At 38.7% G+C, this 21,238-nt stretch overlaps 1 protein-coding gene across 1 annotated transcript; it reads left to right on the top strand.

Moving 5' to 3' along the window:
- Positions 1–1,742: 1,742 nt before the first annotated feature.
- LOC131255927 (kinesin-like protein KIN-14F) lies at positions 1,743–20,614 on the top strand. Its single transcript, XM_058256882.1, has 18 exons — positions 1,743–1,934; positions 3,177–3,368; positions 6,757–6,920; positions 8,546–8,689; positions 8,846–9,205; positions 10,796–10,864; positions 11,494–11,727; positions 12,575–12,656; positions 12,799–12,894; positions 12,990–13,169; positions 13,778–13,884; positions 14,354–14,532; positions 14,971–15,135; positions 15,900–16,153; positions 17,086–17,249; positions 17,340–17,537; positions 18,648–19,345; positions 20,134–20,614. Exons 2-18 carry the CDS (start codon positions 3,218–3,220, stop codon positions 20,291–20,293), a joined length of 3,405 nt encoding a protein of 1,134 aa, XP_058112865.1. The 5' UTR covers positions 1,743–1,934; positions 3,177–3,217; the 3' UTR covers positions 20,294–20,614.
- Positions 20,615–21,238: the final 624 nt, after the last annotated feature.

The raw sequence follows: 21,238 nt of genomic DNA, 5'->3' as shown, positions 1-21,238 counted from the left end.
AATGCTCAAGCTTTCCATCTGTAAACGAAAGCAATGGTCAAGAAAGGTCAAAAAGGCAAACCCCACTTAATCCAACGGCCTGCGATTACTAACGCCGTCTATGTTTTGTGGGCTGGTCTATTGTTAATTTGTAATGTTCTAATAAATGTTGCCGAGATTTTAAAAAATATCGCGATATTATCAAAATCTCGTAAGTTTTAATTTTTCGGATATTTTCTCGAAAAATATCTCGAATTTAACCATTTCTTAAAAATTTTAAATCATTATATCTATATTATAATTATAATTTAATGTTTAAAATTATCTATGAATTTACAATAAATATCAAGAAGAACTTTCAAAATATCAAAATATCCCGAGAAATTACTGAAACGATAAACTGTAACTACATGCGTCTTCGTTACTTTCCTGTCTTTCCAGAACGCCTGACCATTTTAATTGGTGGACCGCGTGAACCCCACGGTAGCGGATTACCAAGGTAACACGTCATGGGGTGTTTCCCTGCGTGGAGCCCCCATAGATTTATATGTTACGTATCTTTGCCATTCAAATTTTTTTGTTTTTTGTTTTCCATATCATCTTTCAAAAATGAATCAGACACAAATCTTAAGTAGACCACACAATAAGGATTGAATGGTCACCCTGAATTTTTTTTTTTTTATCGGCCACGGAGGTATTGCATTATTTTCCTTGCATCCAAATCCGTGTGATTTTTTTTTAAAATTTTATTATTATTAGAAAGATGAAAACTAGCTACAAGGAGAAAAAAGAGAAGAATACATCTACAAAAACAAAACACTTGTGTATTCACTTGTTGAGTTTTACCGAGTCCCTTTGTCATGGAGAGATGGCACATACACAACGTAATGGATCCCACTTTCCAATTAAAAGTTTTCACGGTGAGACCCCAATACATAGTAAGGCACTCACCAACCTTAATTGTGTTTTATACATACCATTCATCATCGCTATTTCCAGATCATTTTAGTGTATGAACCTAATCGCTATTTCCAGATCATTTTAGTGTATGAACCTAAAATTGAAGCACATCAAGCTAAAGTGGAACACACCACATAAAGCATGAGATAAAAACATCCTTAGTCAAATCCTTTTTAGGGCTATAATGATGTTTATATCTCATGAAAAACACAAATATTAACTTGATTGAGGCTTCATAAGCTTCCAAGGATAGGCATTCAATTCTCTTTGTTTAATATTTGAGCTTTGGATGTATTTCAATTTTCACTTATGCTCTAAAATGAGCCCCAAATATTAAAGGACAGTGAGGATAAAACACATGCATCATGGTCTTCACATTGCAGCCCCTCACTATATAATCGGCATCCCACCATTGACTCCATTGTTTCCTCTGGTGTGGCCCACCTGAGTTATGTGTAGGCTAGATAGTTGAGAGCATCTATTGGATGAGATTGGATGACACTTACACATCAAGGTGGACCCTAACTATATAGGTTGAACCTAACCAATGTGATCATTCCTATGGAAATAAACAGTATTTGGTCCAATGATTCCTTCGCATGCCAATGCTCAGACTGTTAAGATGGCCGAAAAGGAGAAAAATCCTGCAGCTTAACCTATAAAAAGGTGGGCCCAATCAGGTGAACCGTTAGGGGGGATCATTATTAAGGGTGGTCCAGCGGGCTACCTTTCCTTTTTTTTTTTCAGTTGCCTAACCATTTAATAACTCCACCGGTGAAATTTCAAATGCTCTCTCTCTCTCTCTCTCTCTCTCTCTCTCTCTCTGTTTTCAGTACTGACTTGAAAACACGAGAAGCTCGTTCCATCGTTACCCTTTACGCTTCCGATCGCATCAAAACCCGTCGTTTTCCTTCCTTTCTCCGCTCTTTTTCCAGTAGAATCGAGCGATCTCCACCAGACGAATCGAAGAAGAAGAGAAAGATCGCAAGGAAGAGGTACATCCAATGTTTTTTTTTTTTTTCTCAGCCTGAAATGTACTTGTTATGTTCTTCTCGATTTTATTCTTTGATTTTCCCCTTCTTTATTGAGGTTATTGGAATGATCTTCTTAATTTTCTGTTTTTGAAAGGAGCGGGTTTTAAAGGAGTTTTCGGAGAAATGCGATTTCTCTGGTTTCTGTTTTATTAGGATTTTCATTTCTTTTGATTGGAACAGAGGTTTGTGGAGAAAATGTAGTTCTTGATTTGTATGTGTGTGATACAGAGAGTAAGTTCGTTCTGTTTCGTTCAATTCGAATACTCGTGTTTGAAATTTGTAATTTTGAGAGAGAGAGAGAGAGAGAGAGAGAGAGAGAGAGAGAGATTTCAGTTTTGGATTTGCAAATTACCGCATGTTGCTTTCCTCCGCCATTAGAGGCTCTGTGAAGGAAATATGAGAGAGAGAGAGAGAGAGAGAGAGAGAGAGAGAGAGAGAGAGAGAGAGAGAGAGAGAGAATCTTTTGTTCTGTTTCGTTTGAATTCCAATATTTGAATTTGTAGTTTTGTTCGGTTCCGTTTAGATCTCACTAAAACATCTTTCCAGTAAGTCGCGACGAACCATTACTGGTTCATCATCGCTCTTCATTGGGTGAATCTACACCGTTGATAAATCCATCGAATGAACCACGCTCATAAAGACTCGAAAGAATTCCACCGCTGCAATTAATGAAACCCCCTTCTCCTCGTGGGTAATTTGATTTCTTTGCCACTTCCACATGCCTTGCCCACACGCCTCTAGAGCCCATCTCATCCACATTGCAGCACAGATGCCCATATGTCATGCACGTGTAAGATCCCAGCTCTCCATCAGGTGCGTCTCACTGCCTACATCTTCTCGCCTAAAATCCAGTCTGTTTCACTCATCAGGTGAGCCACACCGTACAAAACAATCGGACGGCCGATAAAAATTCTGAATCACATCCATCTGTTTTCTCCACTGTGGCCCACTTGATAGATGGAAAGGTCTGATCATTAGGCCATTAGATCTAAACAGAGTGGCCCACCTGATTTAAGGCTCAGATCCCACTGTCTATTTAGGCCACACATCAGACAGCTAGAATTACCCTGTAATCAGGATGGCCCACCTAATAAACGATCTGGATTCACTGGTGCTTTGCTGCGATTAACCAATCTTAGTTCATCACGATAAACGAGAGAATTTCTGATGTGGACGGCTGATATGTTTTCTTTCTTCTAACAGATTTTTGGGATTTTAGAGAGAGCCTCTGAGTAGAAGGGAAGATGCCGCAGGAAAACGACAGTAATATGGGCTTTGTCTCACCTTGTAAGAGCTTGAGAGTTGGACTGAAAGCTTTGTGTCATCAAGACGGACCGGTTGCAGAAGAAACGATCAACGACGACGAGTTGGCAATGAGGAAGGCTGAAGAAGCAGGTAAAAATTCTACATCCCTGTCCGGTTCGTCGACTGGGTTACAAGTCCCAGTTCATTGCTCCTCACCAGTGTACAACACATGGATGTACTTCTGGTGAATCAGGACCGTTCATATGGTAGGGGTTACCATGGACGGTCCATGGCAACGAAATCAAAAGGATTGGATTACCCGATCAGTGATTTTATTTTATTTTTTTCCCCTCATTTGTACGAGTGACATTTAGGTTAGGGCCACCATAAGGATGCTTGGACGGACGGGGTTTGACAAGTTCGGTGCTCCATGGGCCTCACTCATGATGTATATTTTTTATCCACGCCGTCCATTCATTTTTCCAAATCATTTTAGAATTTGATTCAAAAAATGAGGTAGATCTAAATCTCAGGGGGACCACACTACAAGAAAGCAGTAGAGATTGGATGTTCACCGTTAAAAACCTCCTAGAGAACACTGTAATGTTTATTTGACATCTAACCTGTTGATTGACATCCGATCACTGTGATTTATATGTTTTATCCCAGCCATCCAACCATTTTTCTAAATCATTTTAGAATTTGATCCAAAAAAATTAGTCAGATCTAATTCTCAGGTGGACCACTACAGAAAAGCAGCAATGATTGGATGGTTACCATTAAAAACCTCCCAGGGCCTACTGTAATGTATTTGACATCTACCATGTTGATTGACATATAATCACTATGATTTATGTGTTTTATCCAGGCCATTCAACCATTTTTCTAAATCATTTTAAAATTTAATCCAAAAAATTAGGTAGATCTAAATCTCAGGTGGACCACACAACAGGAAAGCAGTAGTGTTTGGATGTTCAGTTTTAAAAACCTCTTACGGTTGACTGGAATGGTTATTTGACGTCTAACTTGTTAATTATGTCATACAGACTTGGATGAAATGAAAAACAAATATGAGCTGGATCAAAAACTTCTATAACCTTAAAGAAGTTTTTAATGGTGAGTGTTCAATCAAAATTGTTCCCTCTAATGTGGTCCATTTGAGATTCGAATTTATCTTATTTTTGGGTTCATATTAAAAAAATGATTGAAAAAAATAGATGGACATCATGAATGGAACACATACATCATGGTGGGGCATTACAGAGCACTAACCATTAATTAGCCATTGGCTAGTGGAAGGGTTAGCCGATCCACATCCACTTTGGACTACCAGTCTGCCATTTGCGTAGGACTGGAGTGGAACTGAACCGTAAACCTCATAACAGGATTGGAAATGGGTGTGCTCGGTCAGATGATTAATTGGGTCCGTTCGGTTCAAGGCGAACTAAACCAGAGAGCTAGAAACGTAGGATTCCAACCCAATCGGTTCACGTATGTTTTCAACGGGTGTACTGGATAACCAGATACAATGTGATGTGACTCTGCATGAATTCTTCAAACTAGGATTTATGAGACCCTTGTAAATGAGATTTGTAACATAGATATCAGCACCATAGAAAACTTAACTGGACCCAGACAAGTTTTCAATCCCCATTACTTCCTTTGGTGTGGTCCAGTTCAGCCTTCAATCTACCTCCTTTTTTGTTGCATCCTTAAAATCATATACCAAAATAGGAGTGAATAAAACAACATATATATCAAGGTGGCCTCACATAACTCCTGATAGGACCCTCCGTCACACGTATACATGCCATCCGCACAATTCATAACATCATTTCTACTGAGATGAACTGAAAACACAAATACTATCTTGGTTCAAAACGTCTATGGCCCCAAGAATATTTCGACCATGAACATTCTATCCTAAAATAAACTCAAAAAAAGGATGAACGGGTGGATGTCTCACAAACATCACTGCGGCCCCACCTAGGTTTCTAGCACAGGAACTTCTGCAAAAGCCATTCGGTTGGGCTTGCTGAATTATTAGTTGGGTGAGTCCACAAGGTGGTCACGGGTCTACATGGACCCGTTTAGTAAAACTGTGAGGTCGGGTCCTCATTGCCAACCCTGATCAGATCCAAAGTTGGTAAACTATTTTTTTTTTTTACACACGCACACACACCCCTACACACTCACGCCACACGCGCACACACTCCACACACGCACGCCGTGGGATTTCACTCGAATCCAAAGTTGGTAAACTCATCAGGATTTACAAATAGGTGGCCACTCATCTCCCTAGGCCATCCACACCATCCAAAATATGGGTACTTTTGTGGATGGACAATATCTAAAAAATTACACTGATAGAGCAATCGTGGCCACGAACATGGTATGTATCAAATGGACGGTTAAAAGTAAATAGCGTGGAGAGTCAGTGACATCTACGCAGTTGGGGTCCTGCATTCGGAGGTCCAATCAAGTGGTCCAAAGTGTCATAAAAATAATGATCAATGTTCCACATTTAGAGTACACGTGTGGGGCCCACCATTTGAACGGCATATGTCGTGCATCCTGGCCGCATTGCGAGGTATGGAGGGAGTACGATACGGATTGCTACTCAATGGGAAACAGGTGGGCCATGCTTGCACGAAAGAAAAGGAAAGTTCTCATTCAACTGACATGTGTGGCCCACCGCCCATCGGATACCGTGATTCGCGCGAGTACGGTTTCCGTTTCTCGAAGGAAGGGGATGCTGATGTGGGACCAGGTTAGGAAAGATTCACCTGCAGTGCCCACAGTGATGCCTCACTGTAGGTGTTTCACAATACAAGTCCTGAGCTCTGAGTCTGCCCGTGGCCCATGGGATAAAAGCGGCACCGTGATTCGTGCGATTACGGTTTTCATTTCTTGAAGTAAGGTGATGGAGAAGCGGGACCCATTTCGAAAGATTCAGGCACAGTGGAGTTTTACTCAGGTGTTTCACAACAGAAAAACTGACCTGTGTCTGCCCATGGCTCATCGGATAAAAGAGCGCCGTGGTTCGCGCGAGTACGGGTTGCATATGAGGTGATCGAGAGTGGGACCCACTTGGAAAAGAATCGCCAACAGTGAAGTCTCACTGTAGGTGTTTCATAACGGAAAACTGGACTACTCAGTCTCAGCCCTGTTTCTTTCGATTGTTCATCAACGCCAAACCATTCCAAACGCATTTTTCTTCTTCTCGTCTGAAATCTGAAGTAAAATCATAATCTATTCAATGGCTGCAATGAGAATTCAAACCCAAATCATACCCAAAACACACACACAGAGATTTCTCAGTCTCAGCCCGTTTCTTTCGATTGTTCATCAACGCCGAACCATTCGAAACCTAATTTTCTTCTTCTCATCTGAAATCTGAAATAAAATCATAATCTATTCAATGGCTGCAATGAGAATTCAAACGCAAATCATACCCAAATCATACCCAAAACACACAGAGAGAGATGAAATTGGAATTTGGGGATTTTCATTTACATATATATTTTCTGTATCGTAGCTTCTAGAAGGTACCAAGCAGGAGAATGGCTAAGGCAGATGGACCAAGGCGCGTCCAACACGCTGTCTAAAGAACCTTCTGAAGAGGAGTTCTGCCTTGCCCTTCGCAACGGTCTCATCTTATGCAACGTCCTCAACAAAGTCAATCCGGGCTCTGTTTTGAAGGTATGACTGCCACTGTTCATGGCTCAAGCTAACATGCACTTTGGTGTGTATGCTTACTACTGTTTGATGATTTTATGAGAGAAGAAAATAGAAATTTGCATAATTTCAGTATATGTCACTGCCCACTGGGTTCCCTGCTCTTAGTGGTCCAATCATCGTAATCATCCATGTTGTGGACTCTATGTTATACAGGCCACCGTAAGAAACTTATATAGAATGGATGATTGTGACCATCACTTTGTACATGAATTTGGAACAATAAAGAGAAGATTTTCAATGGCTCACATTCAACACCAAAAATCAAAGGTCCTATGTTCACTAAAGTGAGCTCATGGGACAATAGCTTTTTCTGGTAGTAACATGAATATGGATGGTTCAAATCATAGGACCATCTCATCCCGAGGGCCCCGATGGCTGCAACATATGCTAGATCCCGAGTTATGAGGGAGTCAAAATGAACTCTAGTTTTACTTATAATTTAAGTACAAAGTAGAGAGAGAGAGAGAGAGAGAGAGAGAGAGAGAGAGAGAGAGAGAGAGAGAGAGAGTTTTAGGAGCAACAAGTATCAACACAAAAGTTAACACATACATATTAACTTGAGAGAAACACAATGCTCCACAGGAGTACACGGATAACACACACATTTATATGCATCTTCCTTCACTCCCCATCAAGTTGGAGCATGGATATTAATCATAGACCAATTTGGAAACATAGGAAGAAAATGATGACAATAAGCATGGACCACCAATTATCAAACACAACATGATGGGATACAAGATCTTTGATTGTTGCTTGTTTGTAGATTGAACTTCCGTTGCATGTTGAATATTTTCTTCATATAGAAGGCTATAGCTGAACTCAATTACCGTTGAGCCACCAAATAACAATTTACATGCAAAAATCCTCTCAAAGACACATTTGAAACACTGCACAATAAGTGAGTGAACTACACTCACAACTATTGAGAGGGGTACTGTACTTGCAACAGCATATGAAGACACACTTGCAACGTTGAACAACATTTGAGAGGGGTGCTGTACCTGCAACAACAGTGGGAATTCATATGTGGAATCCATGTAGGCCCATATATGATCATATTGGACCATTGGATTGGAGGGGACCACCATAGTTGTGCATGGCCCGAATATGATTCTCACAGCCATTCAAATAAGGGCTTGGAGAATGTAAAGTTAGACCAATTTTATACTTACCATGCATTTTGCACAGCATCAATTGTATGGTTGTGATTATTTGATCATGATTATTTCTAGGTCATGTGCCCTTGTGGATGGGTTGCCAACATTTCACAAACATTGGAGAATACATATCATTGTTCTTTCCATTCAACACTCCGTTTACTGCTAGGACCTTTTTTTGTGTCCCTCACTAGCATGCCCCTTTAGGCCTTAGTTTGCAGTTTAAAAAAAAATTGCATGATCGTTTATGGGAACAAATGGAACTTCATAGTTCTAGTTACCATCTGATATGTGTTTGTGTGTTTTGTTTGAAATTCACACTTTTTTGTTGCTGTCCTTTTTGAAATTTCTTATTTTCTACAAGAGAATAAAAATTCAGCTTTCCTATTGATGTATCACCACCTTTCAACGGAATTCATGCGACAGGTTGTAGAGAATCCTATTATTGATGTTCAATCAACCGATGGAGCAGCTCAATCAGCAATTCAATACTTTGAGAACATGAGAAATTTTCTTGTGGCAGTCGGAGAGATGAAGCTTTTGACATTCGAGGCATCTGATTTAGAAAAGGTATGTGTTGATTTTATTATTTCCAATTAATTTAGTAACTTTAGTTGAAACAGTGGGGAGGGAGGGATTCCGCCCCCCCCCCCCCCCCATTTTTTGGTTTATGTTCGTACATTGTTAAGAATGTCTTTTCCATATATGTTAAACTTTTATTTACAGGGCGGTTCATCAAACAAGGTTGTGGACTGCATTCTTTGTTTGAAAGGATACCATGAGTGGAAACAAGCTGGTGGAATTGGAACTTGGCGGTATGGTGGAATCGTGAAGATCACCGCCTTACCAAAGAGTTCACCATCCTCCTTGCTTGGTGGTGAAAGTGTCGATGGGACATCAGAATGCTCTGACTCGTCATACGACCAGCAGCTATTAGAAGTTCTTAGTCTTTCAAGTGAGGCCTCTCTTGAAGAATCCAAAGCAGCTACTGCTCTGAGTCTTCTCTTTGATAGATTCGGGCTTGGGCTTCTTCGAGCTTACCTTACTGAATTGAATGGGGTTGAGGACTTTCCTTTGAATGCAATGGTAGGTAAGACCTGTTCCTTTTTATTCCATTGTTGATCTATATCTACCAGCAACATAATGAGAGCACAGTTGAAAGATTGTGATGATAATGTTTGTTCAAACATTCTACTTCAGGCAGTTGCTAAAAATACTGCCTCATGCAACTGATTAGTAGATAAGAGGCACGTTAGAATTGTAAATGGGTTTGCTGCTGATCCCATATGTACACATACAACTCACTATGAATTAAGCAATTTGTGGAGATCCTTTGATGTTGTTTCCTAGTAAGTGTCCTTTGTAATGTAAGTGTTTGATTAGATATTAGATAAAAAAGATTGATTACATATGTGAGAATCACTACTTAATCTGCCAACCCAAAAACAATCACACCTTAAACTGGGAATAGATCAAACTATGCTCGACTATCAGATTCCTCACTGTTTTGCCCATGTTTATGTTGCTTCTAACCATTTAAGTTGTATAAGCTTGGAAAAAAAATTCAGCCAGCCATTCATCCACTTCAGTAATCACGAATGCTTTTGATATTGCCACAAGGGTTGACCAGTTTTCCAGCATGTCATTTTTTCTTCTGCTAGGAGTTTTTTTTTTTTTCTTCTCTCTTACTAAATTTTTATGAACAATAGAGAGATAACGGCAACAGTTGTGGCCTTCTTGCCCTTTGAAGCTTGAAGTTGTAAACTTCCTTTACGGATATTCTCTTTTAAGAATAAAGCAAAAACTTCAGTAAATATGTTCCCTAAAGTATTTGATCAGTCCTATGATTTTCATGATAGTTCAGCTTCTTCATCATGAAGGTGTCTACTCAATCATTCTAAGAATGGAACGTGAACGTTACAACCCATTTTTTAGACAGATCCATTTTTACGTAATTATAATCTTCAGATAGTTTTTGCATGTTCTCTTTCAGTTAAAGATAATTCCACAAGATGCAACCACTGATTCACAGTCTTCGTTTCTTCTTAAGTTAGTGATCTGGTTGTAGTTGTTTCGAAAAGCCCACTATCTTGGTTCATGCACTTATCGAAAACCACAATCATCATGAAAGCACCCATATACATCATCAGATGCTTTAAATGTTTCGTAAGCGTATATCCGTTTAGTTTTGTATAAGTGTATATTTATATAATTTTTATTTATTTATTTATTTATGAGCAAATGTATCTATATACAAAAAGAGTCAGACATGTATGTTTCATAAATACCTGAAGAACATTTACATTGTGGACATGCCCGCATACCCCGGACACTGTCAATTATTTGTCGGATTCAACATAGGCTTTCACGAATCTTTAGTCATACTACAACCAAGTCATTAAGTTTATGTTTTGAACACAACATAAAGTACTCTTGAAAATTTTATGGTACTGTTGTTGTATGTCTTCCCCAAATCTTTGACCTTCTTAGGCACATCTGTCAATATATCTGTTTTGTACAGAGAGAGATGTTTGGCATTCTGATTATTTTGCAAGCATTTTTTTTTTTTCTTTTTCAATTTTGTTTTGACAAAGAAATATTTTTGGGATTGGTTCAATTCTTTCCACAACGAGACATGGACATTACTCTGATTCTGTCGTTTGCTGAAAACTGTAGCTTGTCGACACTGTTCTCAGGAAGGCTGCTGAATCACTGAATGGGCTGCTTGTTTCTCAGAGAAATCAGGTACTCTTTGTATAATCACCAATTCACCACTGAAAATCTTATATGTTGGTTCCTTTTAGTTGATGGAGTGTTGGGAGAGGACTTCTTCTCGAGGAGTGGGTAAAATACCTTCAATATATTACGAGATCACTTCTCTAGAATTGAGTAAGCTATCTTCAAGGTTTTGAAATGAGCCATATGTTTACAACTGCCTAATCAAATTATTCAGATAGCAGTAACCTCCCCACTTCGCATAAACTACCTAATTTTAGATCACTGAGATTGCTTTTTGGTTGATTGACAGGCCTTTGAATGTCATGCTTCAAGTTCTTTGATTTTGAAAAGTTTCATAGTGTTTATTTTATTTTATTTTATTTTAATTTGAGGAAGCAGTTGTCATACTCTTGACCTTCACGAAAATCAAAGGGATTTTGATATTGACTTAAACTGTTTGGATATCTTACTTGAAGCAGTATCCCTTTGCACTTTGAAAGTTCCAAAAATCTGAGCACTTTCAAATTAATTATTATTGAAAGTTCCACATGACACAAATGTGAAAATCTGTTCAAATCCTTTACAATCATCTCTACCCAAACTGATAAAACTGTAGATCTTACACTCTTTTTTCTCCCTGTTGTGTCTATCAACAGCTTGCATTCCTTTTGAAAGAAATGTTGAGAAGTGGCGGCAATTCTCTGTCAAAAGCAGAATTAATGGAAGCTGTTTCAAGGTATCTTGGTCAAAGGTCTTGTGAGATGTCAGGTGGTTGCCCAAAATGCTCAAAATTTTGCATTTGCTGTGTAACACATGAAGAGAATGGGTTTACTGATTATCAAAATGCTGATCATGTGGAACGGCTTGATCTTCAACAAAAACAACTTGAGGTATGAATATTTTTATGCCATAAGTTGCCACATCAGTTTCATGACTTCCCGCAACTATCCTAGTTTTAGTGATAGTCCTTTACTTTATCTTTTCTGTGCAATGGAGCTAATGTGATTCAAATAATTGGATTTATTTAATGAAAGAATGACTTAATTTTGATAGTTTTTCTTTTTCTTTTTTAATTGCTTCCCGAATTAATGAAATTTGCCTTTAAAAAAAAATGGTGAACAGAAGATGCACAAGATTGGTGATGGTTACCATATTGTACTCTTGTATTTTCCTTGTTAAGTAATTAAGGGGAATTGGGTATGATGCTTTGGGACATGAATAGTGACATGCCTGTACAAGTGGATCATGTTTCAGGGGTCCAGACCATTGATGTATGAGTTCCATCATGCGTGATGCACTGATGCCTACAAAACCTTCCAGATTGAAGATCCCATTGATCCAATTTTTGGCTTGTTTTTCTCTGATGTTGCCTTTGTCTTTGGTATTTTATTTTGGTCCGCCAAGCAAAGGTTGGCATCTTTCAATTTGGGAGATTTTTGGAGCAGTCCCCATTCATGGTGGACTTCATCGGATCATCTACTGTGGATTGCTGGATGATGAGCCTCACATATACGGACTGGTGCTTCAGAGCTTAAGAATTCATCACGATACCTATTCCAATGCCTGCAGACGCCAATTATGATTTTCTGGCCTTGAATGATTTTTCTGTAATTTTTCTGTACCTCCATCCATGCCAATTCTGTTCGCCCATGCGATGTTACTCATTTCTTAGATGTTCAAGAAAGGTTAGTTGTTCTTGAATTTCATAATAAAATCATTTTTCCCTATCATTTTCAGGAGATGAAATCAGTCTTTCATGAGACTAAAGGTCAGGTCCGGTGGATTCAATCAAAGTGGGAGGAGGAACACAAAAGGCTTGGTGAGAAACTGGAAACTTACATAGGTTGATGTTCTTTGGTTAGCAGGAAAAAGAAAAACAAGAGGGAAAAAAACTTCTGACTTTCCTACTTTATTTAAAAGAGAAAAGCTCATTGACCAGTTTTTGCTTTTTGTCACCTCAGAACATCATATCAACGGCCTGGAACAGGCTGCATCTTCCTATCATAAAGTGCTCGAGGAAAATCGCACGCTATTCAACCAAGTACAAGACCTTAAAGGTTACTACCTGGCATTTGTAGGATTGAAGGCTATATTGATTTTGTAGGAGCTTTGAAGCCTAATATCGACTTTTTTTTTTTTGTCATTGTTGCAGGGTGTATTAGGGTCTACTGTAGAGTGAGACCCTTCTTACCAGGGCAAGCGGATGGCCAGACTACTGTAGATTATATTGGAGAAAATGGGAGTATCATGATTGTAAATCCTCTTAAGCATGGCAAAGATGCAAGGAGAGTATTTTCTTTTAACAAAGTGTTCGGAACAAATGTCACACAACGTATGTTCTCTTTCTCAAAGAAGGTTTCTTTTATGAAACAAGGGGATATATATGATTTCTCCATGATATAATGGGAATTTTTCTGAACTGACTTTCCTTCAATAGACCAATGAAAATACCCTGCATTTTAGAAATGGCGAAAATACTTTTCTGTCAGAATAGACTCAATAACTGTCATGAAAGCATTTTGGTTTTTGCCTAAATACTAATGTTGATATGTGAGACTTGGAATTTTGTGAGGTTACACCCTTCATAATATTCTTGTAAGAAACAAGAATCAAGCAGTTATTCCAGAAGCAGATATTCTTGTCATCATCTACAGAAATATCTACTACTCTTCAATCTCCATCAAACATACACTTATAAACACTTGGGATCAAGGGTTGACAGATCTTTTTAAGCAAAATTTATTGTAATACATGAATATAATCATTCCAATACTGATTTGGTTTTGTTGCTGATAAGTAGGACATATTGTTATGAAAATATCACTAAATGGTATCTAAAACTGGTGTTGTTGGGTTAATTTCTTTAAAAACATCAGGGATCCATGGTAGGCTTTGGGTGGACATTTTCTTCAGTCACTCATACTTATTGTTTCTGTGCAGAGCAAGTGTTTGCTGACACACAACCATTGATCAGGTCTGTTCTCGATGGTTACAATGTCTGCATCTTTGCATATGGGCAAACAGGCTCTGGGAAGACATACACAATGGTAATATCAACAGTGCACTCTCTAAGATAGTATAACTTTGAATTTCTTTAGATGAAGATGTCCAAGTTAGACAGAAAAACAGTATGATCATTGGTATTTCTGCAAGTGAATATTATGATCACACTGTTGGTTCTATGCTTACTGAGCACTGACAAAAACACCATTTTCTATTGCTTGAAATGAATTGGAATTCATTGATATTATTAGAACTCTTTTGGGTTGATCCCGTATCTCAAGTGTAGGTTGCTTGACATTGCAACCATGATGTTGCTTGTTCAATCTGAGTTTACCAGAAAAAAGCCCCTTGCATATTTTCACGTAGGTTCAAGATATCAGATGCTATGCAATTCTAGAAAAGAAGTTGTAACTGGCTTGTTATTGCTGCATCATGCTTAATGCATTAAAAAAAAAAACCAATATTCATTTGAGAACATAATGGATTTATAATTCCTGCCTTTCACGTTTGTAGAGTGGCCCTGACCTCACAACAGAGGAAACATGGGGCGTGAACTACCGAGCACTGAATGATCTATTCCAAATATCAAAAGAAAGGAGGGGCGTTATATCATATGAAGTCGGAGTCCAGATGATCGAAATCTACAACGAACAAGTGAGGGACCTATTGGTCTCTGATGGATCTAATAGAAGATATCCTTTTCTAAATACAACTGGCATCTATTTCAATTGGTTATACATGCTTGAAGCCTCAGAAGACAGTATGAATTTGCAATATGTCAAAAATCACTTTCCTTCAGAGAACTATATTTCTGTACTTTATTCCATACAAAGGAAAGTGACTCAGTGCTGGACATAGATAAGGAAATGTTTGCTATTGCTGAACCTTATAACCACCTTATCTAGGGAAAACTGGCTTTGACTTTGTAGAAGGTGGTGGGATCAAGCGGAGCCCACTTCAAATCACATCCAATGTTGATTGGATGGTGGTAAAGTTCTTTATATTGAGTCAGTTTCTGACTCTGGAACTGTTTCCCCCATATAGATGATCATATCGGGTATACTTCAATTTTCTTTGAGCCTTTTGCTTTATCCAGGGAATCAGGTTTTGTCTTCCTTCACTTCTTGCACGTTAGACATAAGGAACAGTTCTCAACCAAATGGCCTTAATGTACCTGATGCGAGTTTGGTTCCTGTTAATTGTACTCAAGATGTTCTGGATTTGATGAGAATTGGTCAGAAAAATCGTGCTGTTGGAGCTACTGCACTAAATGAGCGTAGCAGCCGTTCTCACAGGTATACCCATTTTCTTCTAGTTATTATGCATGGAGTAAGTGTAGATACACAGAATTAACACATAAACTGAATTCATATTGATAGTAATTGGTACAAAAATATGTTAGAGAACTAGCTTAGGATATAATTAACTGTTTAGCTGAGCCTAAAACCCCTCTCATTAGTCAACAATAACCATATGTTTCTGAATTTCTCCAGCCACACACAAAAGTATTAGAGAAATTCTACGTGAACTTCACATAAAATTGTCACAGATGCAGCAAGTGTCATGTATGTATATCATTGAAGCTATTGAAGAGGTCAGCCCCACCATCAAGAACATCTGGGGCACACAAATCAAGTAGTCCACTCATCAGGCAGGTCAGACATGTACTTTGAATCAGACCCATTAGGTCTGTCTTAAGGGAGTGGCCCTCCTGATGAGTTGACCAGCCTGATTTTTCACCAGGTGATCTTTGCTGCTTGGATGTCATATACATGTGATGTGACACCGGGTCATGTGTGCAGTCATTGTATATGAAGTGCACATATAATGCACTGTCAGTGAACATGTCTTGTAGACATACACATGCATACATAAATGTTATGAGTATTATGTTTATGTCCACTGCACCCACATCAGGATGCTCTAATTACTTTGAACTGGTAGAGAAATATATAATTTCCTTCAACAATTGTGTAATTTCTTTTCCTTTTTCTTTTTAAGTTTCTTCCTCTTCAATGAGCATCACTACTTGCTCAATAATTTCACTGCTCTCCTACAGCGTATTAACAGTTCATGTCAATGGAAAAGAACTAGTCTCTGGGTCCATCCTTAGAGGCTGTCTTCATCTGGTAGACCTAGCTGGAAGTGAGAGGGTGGATAAATCAGAGGCCGTTGGGGAAAGATTGAAGGAAGCTCAGCATATCAACAGATCACTTTCTGCACTGGGGGATGTTATCTCTGCCCTTGCGCAGAAGAGCTCACATGTTCCTTACAGAAATAGCAAGCTTACTCAAGTGTTACAGGATTCTCTAGGTAATAGTTTAAGTCTTCGCTTATCACAAAAGACCTCCTTTATCTTCGATTCTTTTCTGAACTAATAGAAAGTTACCAAAGCCTCCATATGATCTAAGGAGCTAACCCATTCTTGATTTAAAAAGTTTATTAAATTCCACAAAAGTGCAGTTACCAGGGAAACCATTCAAATACCAACTTTACTCACTTCCCATACCACGCATTTATTTCATGCTTTCTGGCTAAATGCTGTGAGAACTATAGCAAATGAGACGTTTCACCCATCTGTTTTTCACATTGTTCCCTGCATCCATCTTGGTCTGCTAGCTATGGTTTCATTACTTTTAAATGGTGTTTTCTTACTTTTTTCTTTGTCCGAATGAAGGGAGAGTCTGAGTAACTTTCTGCATCATATATTTGCAAATCACACAAGCATCCAAGTAAATGACTAAAAATGATTACTGAATTCTACCCAGAGTTCTCCAATTTTCGTGAACATTCTTCTTCTCGTTTGAGCCACAAAATCGTATGGGCTGAAAATCAAGCAAGATGAAAAGCATGGTACATCTCATGCTAGGCAGATCGAACAACAATCTCTTTTATCTTCTTTTGAAGGTTTAGCTTGACATTGAAGCCATGACCTCAAAACTGAATATCTTGGATATCTCGAGAACTTAGAGAACACTGACAGTTGAATGTATTTCTTTGAAGAATGAGAGCACATCTCTAATGTACATCAAGCAAATATTCTTTTCTCTAATGTATTTCTTTTCTCAAGGTTTTAATAAAAAAATTCATCTTTCAAAAAAAAAAATGTTTGAAACAAATTAGGCTGAACAACTCACTTTAAGGGTGTCTGGATCATTTTGACCTAAAGTTTTTTTTTTGCTTCTTCTTTACCTATAAGAGTTGTTTCTTCTGTTCTTATTATCCTTTTCTTTTTCTTATTATAGGGGGACAAGCTAAAACCCTCATGTTTGTACATATAAATCCGGAAGTTAATGCATTTGGAGAGACAGTTAGCACCCTTAAATTTGCTGAGCGGGTGGCATCAATAGAGCTAGGGGCAGCTCGCTCTAATAAGGAGACGGGTGAAATTAGAGAGCTTAAAGAAGAGGTTTGCCCTTTCAGTACTTTTGTTCCATCTAGTTTGAAATGCATTACATTATTGCAAGAAAGTTAAGCAATTGCATTTCCATCTGTCCAGATCTCAAACCTGAAATTGTCATTGGAGAAGAAGGAAGCTGAAATAGAACAGCTAAAAGGTGGGGTTGTTGGTAGGATCGGTCATGAGGCACAAAAGATGAGAGCAATATCACCTTTACATGTACAAAGATATGGAATTAGTGCCAGCTTGAAATCCGAACTCAATCAGCGACCTGTTGATGATACTAAAAACATTGAGGTAAGTTTGTAATGTCCTCATAAACTTCCTTTTTGTATTGTCATGTTTATATACTCCTAATGCTCCTCAACTCCCCTTGTAATCCCAATGGTGGAGATTTTGCAACACTTTTATTTTGTTTTTAGCGTGTGGAATTTCTCTCATGCATATAAGGAAGCAATCGGTCGTCTTCATTTTTGCATTCATTGCTACCTGAGATAGATCTCACAAAAAAGTTTATCTCTTGTCATGATACTGCAATGTTAAAGATCCAAACACTGAGACAACCGAGTCTGTAAAACTCTTAATTAGCCACACATTCCCACTGCTCATGTAACATAACAGGCCAATAAGAAAATAGTGTTTGCATTAGTGTATGCTTGCTAACTTCTTTAATGAGAGACCTCCATTCATTCACCATCCAATTCTATCATGAAGATAGAAAAGATTTTAATGAATCTTGGATGTTCGCAAATCTTCCCTGCTCTTCCCAAGAAATGCTATGCTGATTTACGAAATCAAATATATCAAGTAATCGAAAGTAGTTAATGTATTTTAGCATAATTGCCAAAAAAGGAATAATAAATGCTATAAGTATTTAAATCCCATAAAAAGTACCCACAAATGAAAGGGAAGGAGCTAAAATTCCTTAAAAGCCTTACAGTAAGTTATGAAGTACATAATTCTTCAAAAGATCAAATTCGGATTAATTTAATTCCATAAATACATAATAAATCTTGTATATTAGTTACTATATTTTGTTGGTTTCATGCTCTTTTTCTGCTACCATCTAAACAGGTTAGCAGTAGAACTTTTTTGTTTTTTCCACCCGCACTCGCACACCCCACACATGCCCAATAATCAAACCTGAAACTCATCCCCATGTCCAACCCACAGGCCCTGACCCTCTGCCCAAACCCTCCCAAGGATGGCTCAACTCAGGCTGCGCCCAGCCATCCCAGCCCATTTGCCAACCTATGCATCACCATCACACTAAGAATTGTCTCAACTCATTCAATATCAGTGATTGAATCACCATACCATGTTAAATGATAGTTTATAGGCATAAGCATGCATTTGAAATAACGTATCCTAATTGTTTTTATTTTTGGCTGGAAATTTAAATTTCAGGTTCGAAGCTCTTCTTCTGGGAAGCAGAGGAGGTCCCGTTTCCCGTCAGCATTTGCTGACAAGGAAGCAGATCCAAAATTGCCTTTCATTGCTGAAGAGAGCTTAATTAACTCTAGAAAGATAAGATCACCGTCCCCTCCTGTGAGAAGATCGTTATCCACTGATCGAGGTGCCCTCATCAGGAGCAGGCTCAAGCATGACACTCCCGACGAGCAACCCACGATAAAATTACATTTTCCTGCCAAAGTAGCCATTAACAAATCTGTCGCTGCAGTGCCACTGCCATCAGCTAATGAGAACTTGAGGGGATATTGGGGCCCACAAGATCTTGCCAAGCAGGACAACATATCCGATGCGTTCTACAACCTCCACCGGTCCCACCCAAGGAAAGTCTATCCCGAACACGAGGAGGAACAATTTAAGCTAGCACTCAATGTCAGGCAAGGCTTCATCAGAAAAAGCAAGGTGGAGAGTAAGTCCAAGCTCAAGCAGCAACCAGCAAGGATCCAGAAGTCTGATGCAGCGCTGACATTGCAGGCTGATGTGGACATAGGAGGAAAGGTGGAAGAGCCCCGAAAGAGTGATTTTTCAGAACCTGAAAATGAGAATAGGCCCACTGAGTCGCCGGCATATGTTAGTTTGAGGATGAAAAAGCTTCATCAGAACTTTGCGAGGATTTCCCAGAATCTCGAACCAAGGTATGTTTGTAATGAGATAACTGATCACCTACATCCAGTTATATGCTAAGTTTGCATGCAGCCCCTTCTTTCCTGCCAATCTGTCACTTCAGGACATCCAAACCAAACAATGTGGGCCCTGCAATGAATATCACCTGGTAGAAAGATGGCTGGCCCACCTAACGAGTGGAGCAGCCTGATTTTTGAGGCACATAATCTTCATGGTGGCGCTTATGTTTTGAATGGGTTGAGCGTGCTACACATCCAACATCTTGGTGGAAAGGATGGGATGCATGGTAAGCTAGCATCCAGCTAGCTGTAGGTTATCAGTTCACAAACTACACAAAGTTACAGACTTGATACTTGAAGAATTGTATGATCCTCTATGTGAGGATTTGTAGTGTCCCCATATCCGTGATCTGGACCACTGATCTGATAGCTCCATGGTGATGGCCCGCGGCTCAAAAGTTTCCACCATGGGACAATTGCAATTGCAAACGTCTGATGTTTGCTACGTAATATACGATTAGGCCCCATCCAACTGGAAAAAAGCAAATCCAATATATTGGTGGCTAGCACCTTCCAATCTATGGGATTTTTTTTGGGACATGATCCATTAACAGTGGGGAGCCCATCAGATCAATAGTCTTGACTGCTGAACTGTGGGACCCACATATGCAGAATTCTGTCCCTTCTCAAAGAATACATTTGCTCAGGTCGAATACCAGATTGATTGATTGACTGCAGCCAATTTCATTCTCTCTTTGCTCTTTTGTATTGATCTGGGAATTAATTCCAATTTCATGCAGAGGATTAGTTCAAACCGTCGATCCACTGTTGATGGGGAAGCATGAGAACAAGCTCCTGAACAGCGGAATCCGCTACGGGAAGGAAGGCAGCACCACTTCCATACCTGATTTTCGAAGAAGCCGATCTTCTCCACGTGGAAAATTCACAATCTTACCTTGAAATTCCAGCTCTCTTATACTATCACAGGAGTATATGGCAAAATTTCAACCCCATTTCTTGATAGAATGTGTACAGGCTATTTGACGGTCAAAACCAATGGTCCATTTGCTTACAATCGAGATCAGAAGAAAGCTTTAAATTGTATTGCAGGTGATGATCCAAACAGCTTTTATTTGTGATTCTTTTGTGATATTTTTGCCTTGTATTTTGATCAGATTTCATGGCATTTAAGTAAATTATTTTTAAGCATATGAGGGCATTATTGTATTTAAAGATCAACCCATATTATATAAATATAAGTTTTGTTGTTTGAAAGCTCTCTCTCTCTCTCTCTCTCTCTCTCTCTCTGTTGGCTACTTTTATATTTTGTTGAGATCACATTGTAGGAATTTTGGATATGTAAATTCGTAACTATGAAAATTTAGAATTAAAATTAATTATAAAAAGAAATTAAAACAAAATTAGAAATTTGAATAAGGAATTTAAAAAACTTATTTGATAGTCCTCATGTATTGTGGACTTTAGCCGTTGGATTGGGCCTTACTGTTAATGGGAAATACCCAAAAACATTTCTCAAATTGAAATATTTCAACCCTCTAATTATTTAAAGTTTAAAGTTAAGGAGACCCTCCATTTACAAAGGGCAAGTCAAATGATCGAAGTGTTGAAGTATTCTCATCTAAGGGTTCTTGGTTTTTTTTTTTGGCTGTCCCCCATTTGAGGCTGAGCCCATCATATAAACGGTTTGGATAATTGAAAGATGACCATCAATCCAAAGGCTAAAGGCACATACTGTTAGATTATATTCAGCCGTTGGAAGCTTATTATATGTCTTTATATTCATTTTTCTATTCTTGCTTCGGCTTATGCTTTCAGTTACAGCACTGCAGTAGGTCGGAATACATTCTGCAAACCTTATATTTGAGAACTACCATGGCTACTTGC

The sequence above is a fragment of the Magnolia sinica genome, chromosome 9 (assembly GCF_029962835.1).
Source record: "Magnolia sinica isolate HGM2019 chromosome 9, MsV1, whole genome shotgun sequence".
Taxonomy (NCBI): domain Eukaryota; kingdom Viridiplantae; phylum Streptophyta; class Magnoliopsida; order Magnoliales; family Magnoliaceae; genus Magnolia; species Magnolia sinica.
Note: the sequence above shows the minus strand (reverse complement) of the source record. Positions and strands in the feature narration are given on the sequence as shown.

Excerpts from the sequence above, each read along its gene's own strand:
- LOC131255927 (XM_058256882.1), top strand. The coding sequence starts at position 3,218 with ATGCCGCAGGAAAACGACAGTAATATGGGCTTTGTCTCACCTTGTAAG. Across the intron at positions 8,690-8,845 it reads AGGCATCTGATTTAGAAAAG|GGCGGTTCATCAAACAAGGT; the intron begins GTATGTGTTGAT and ends TTTTATTTACAG. Across the intron at positions 16,154-17,085 it reads AGTGTTACAGGATTCTCTAG|GGGGACAAGCTAAAACCCTC; the intron begins GTAATAGTTTAA and ends TTCTTATTATAG.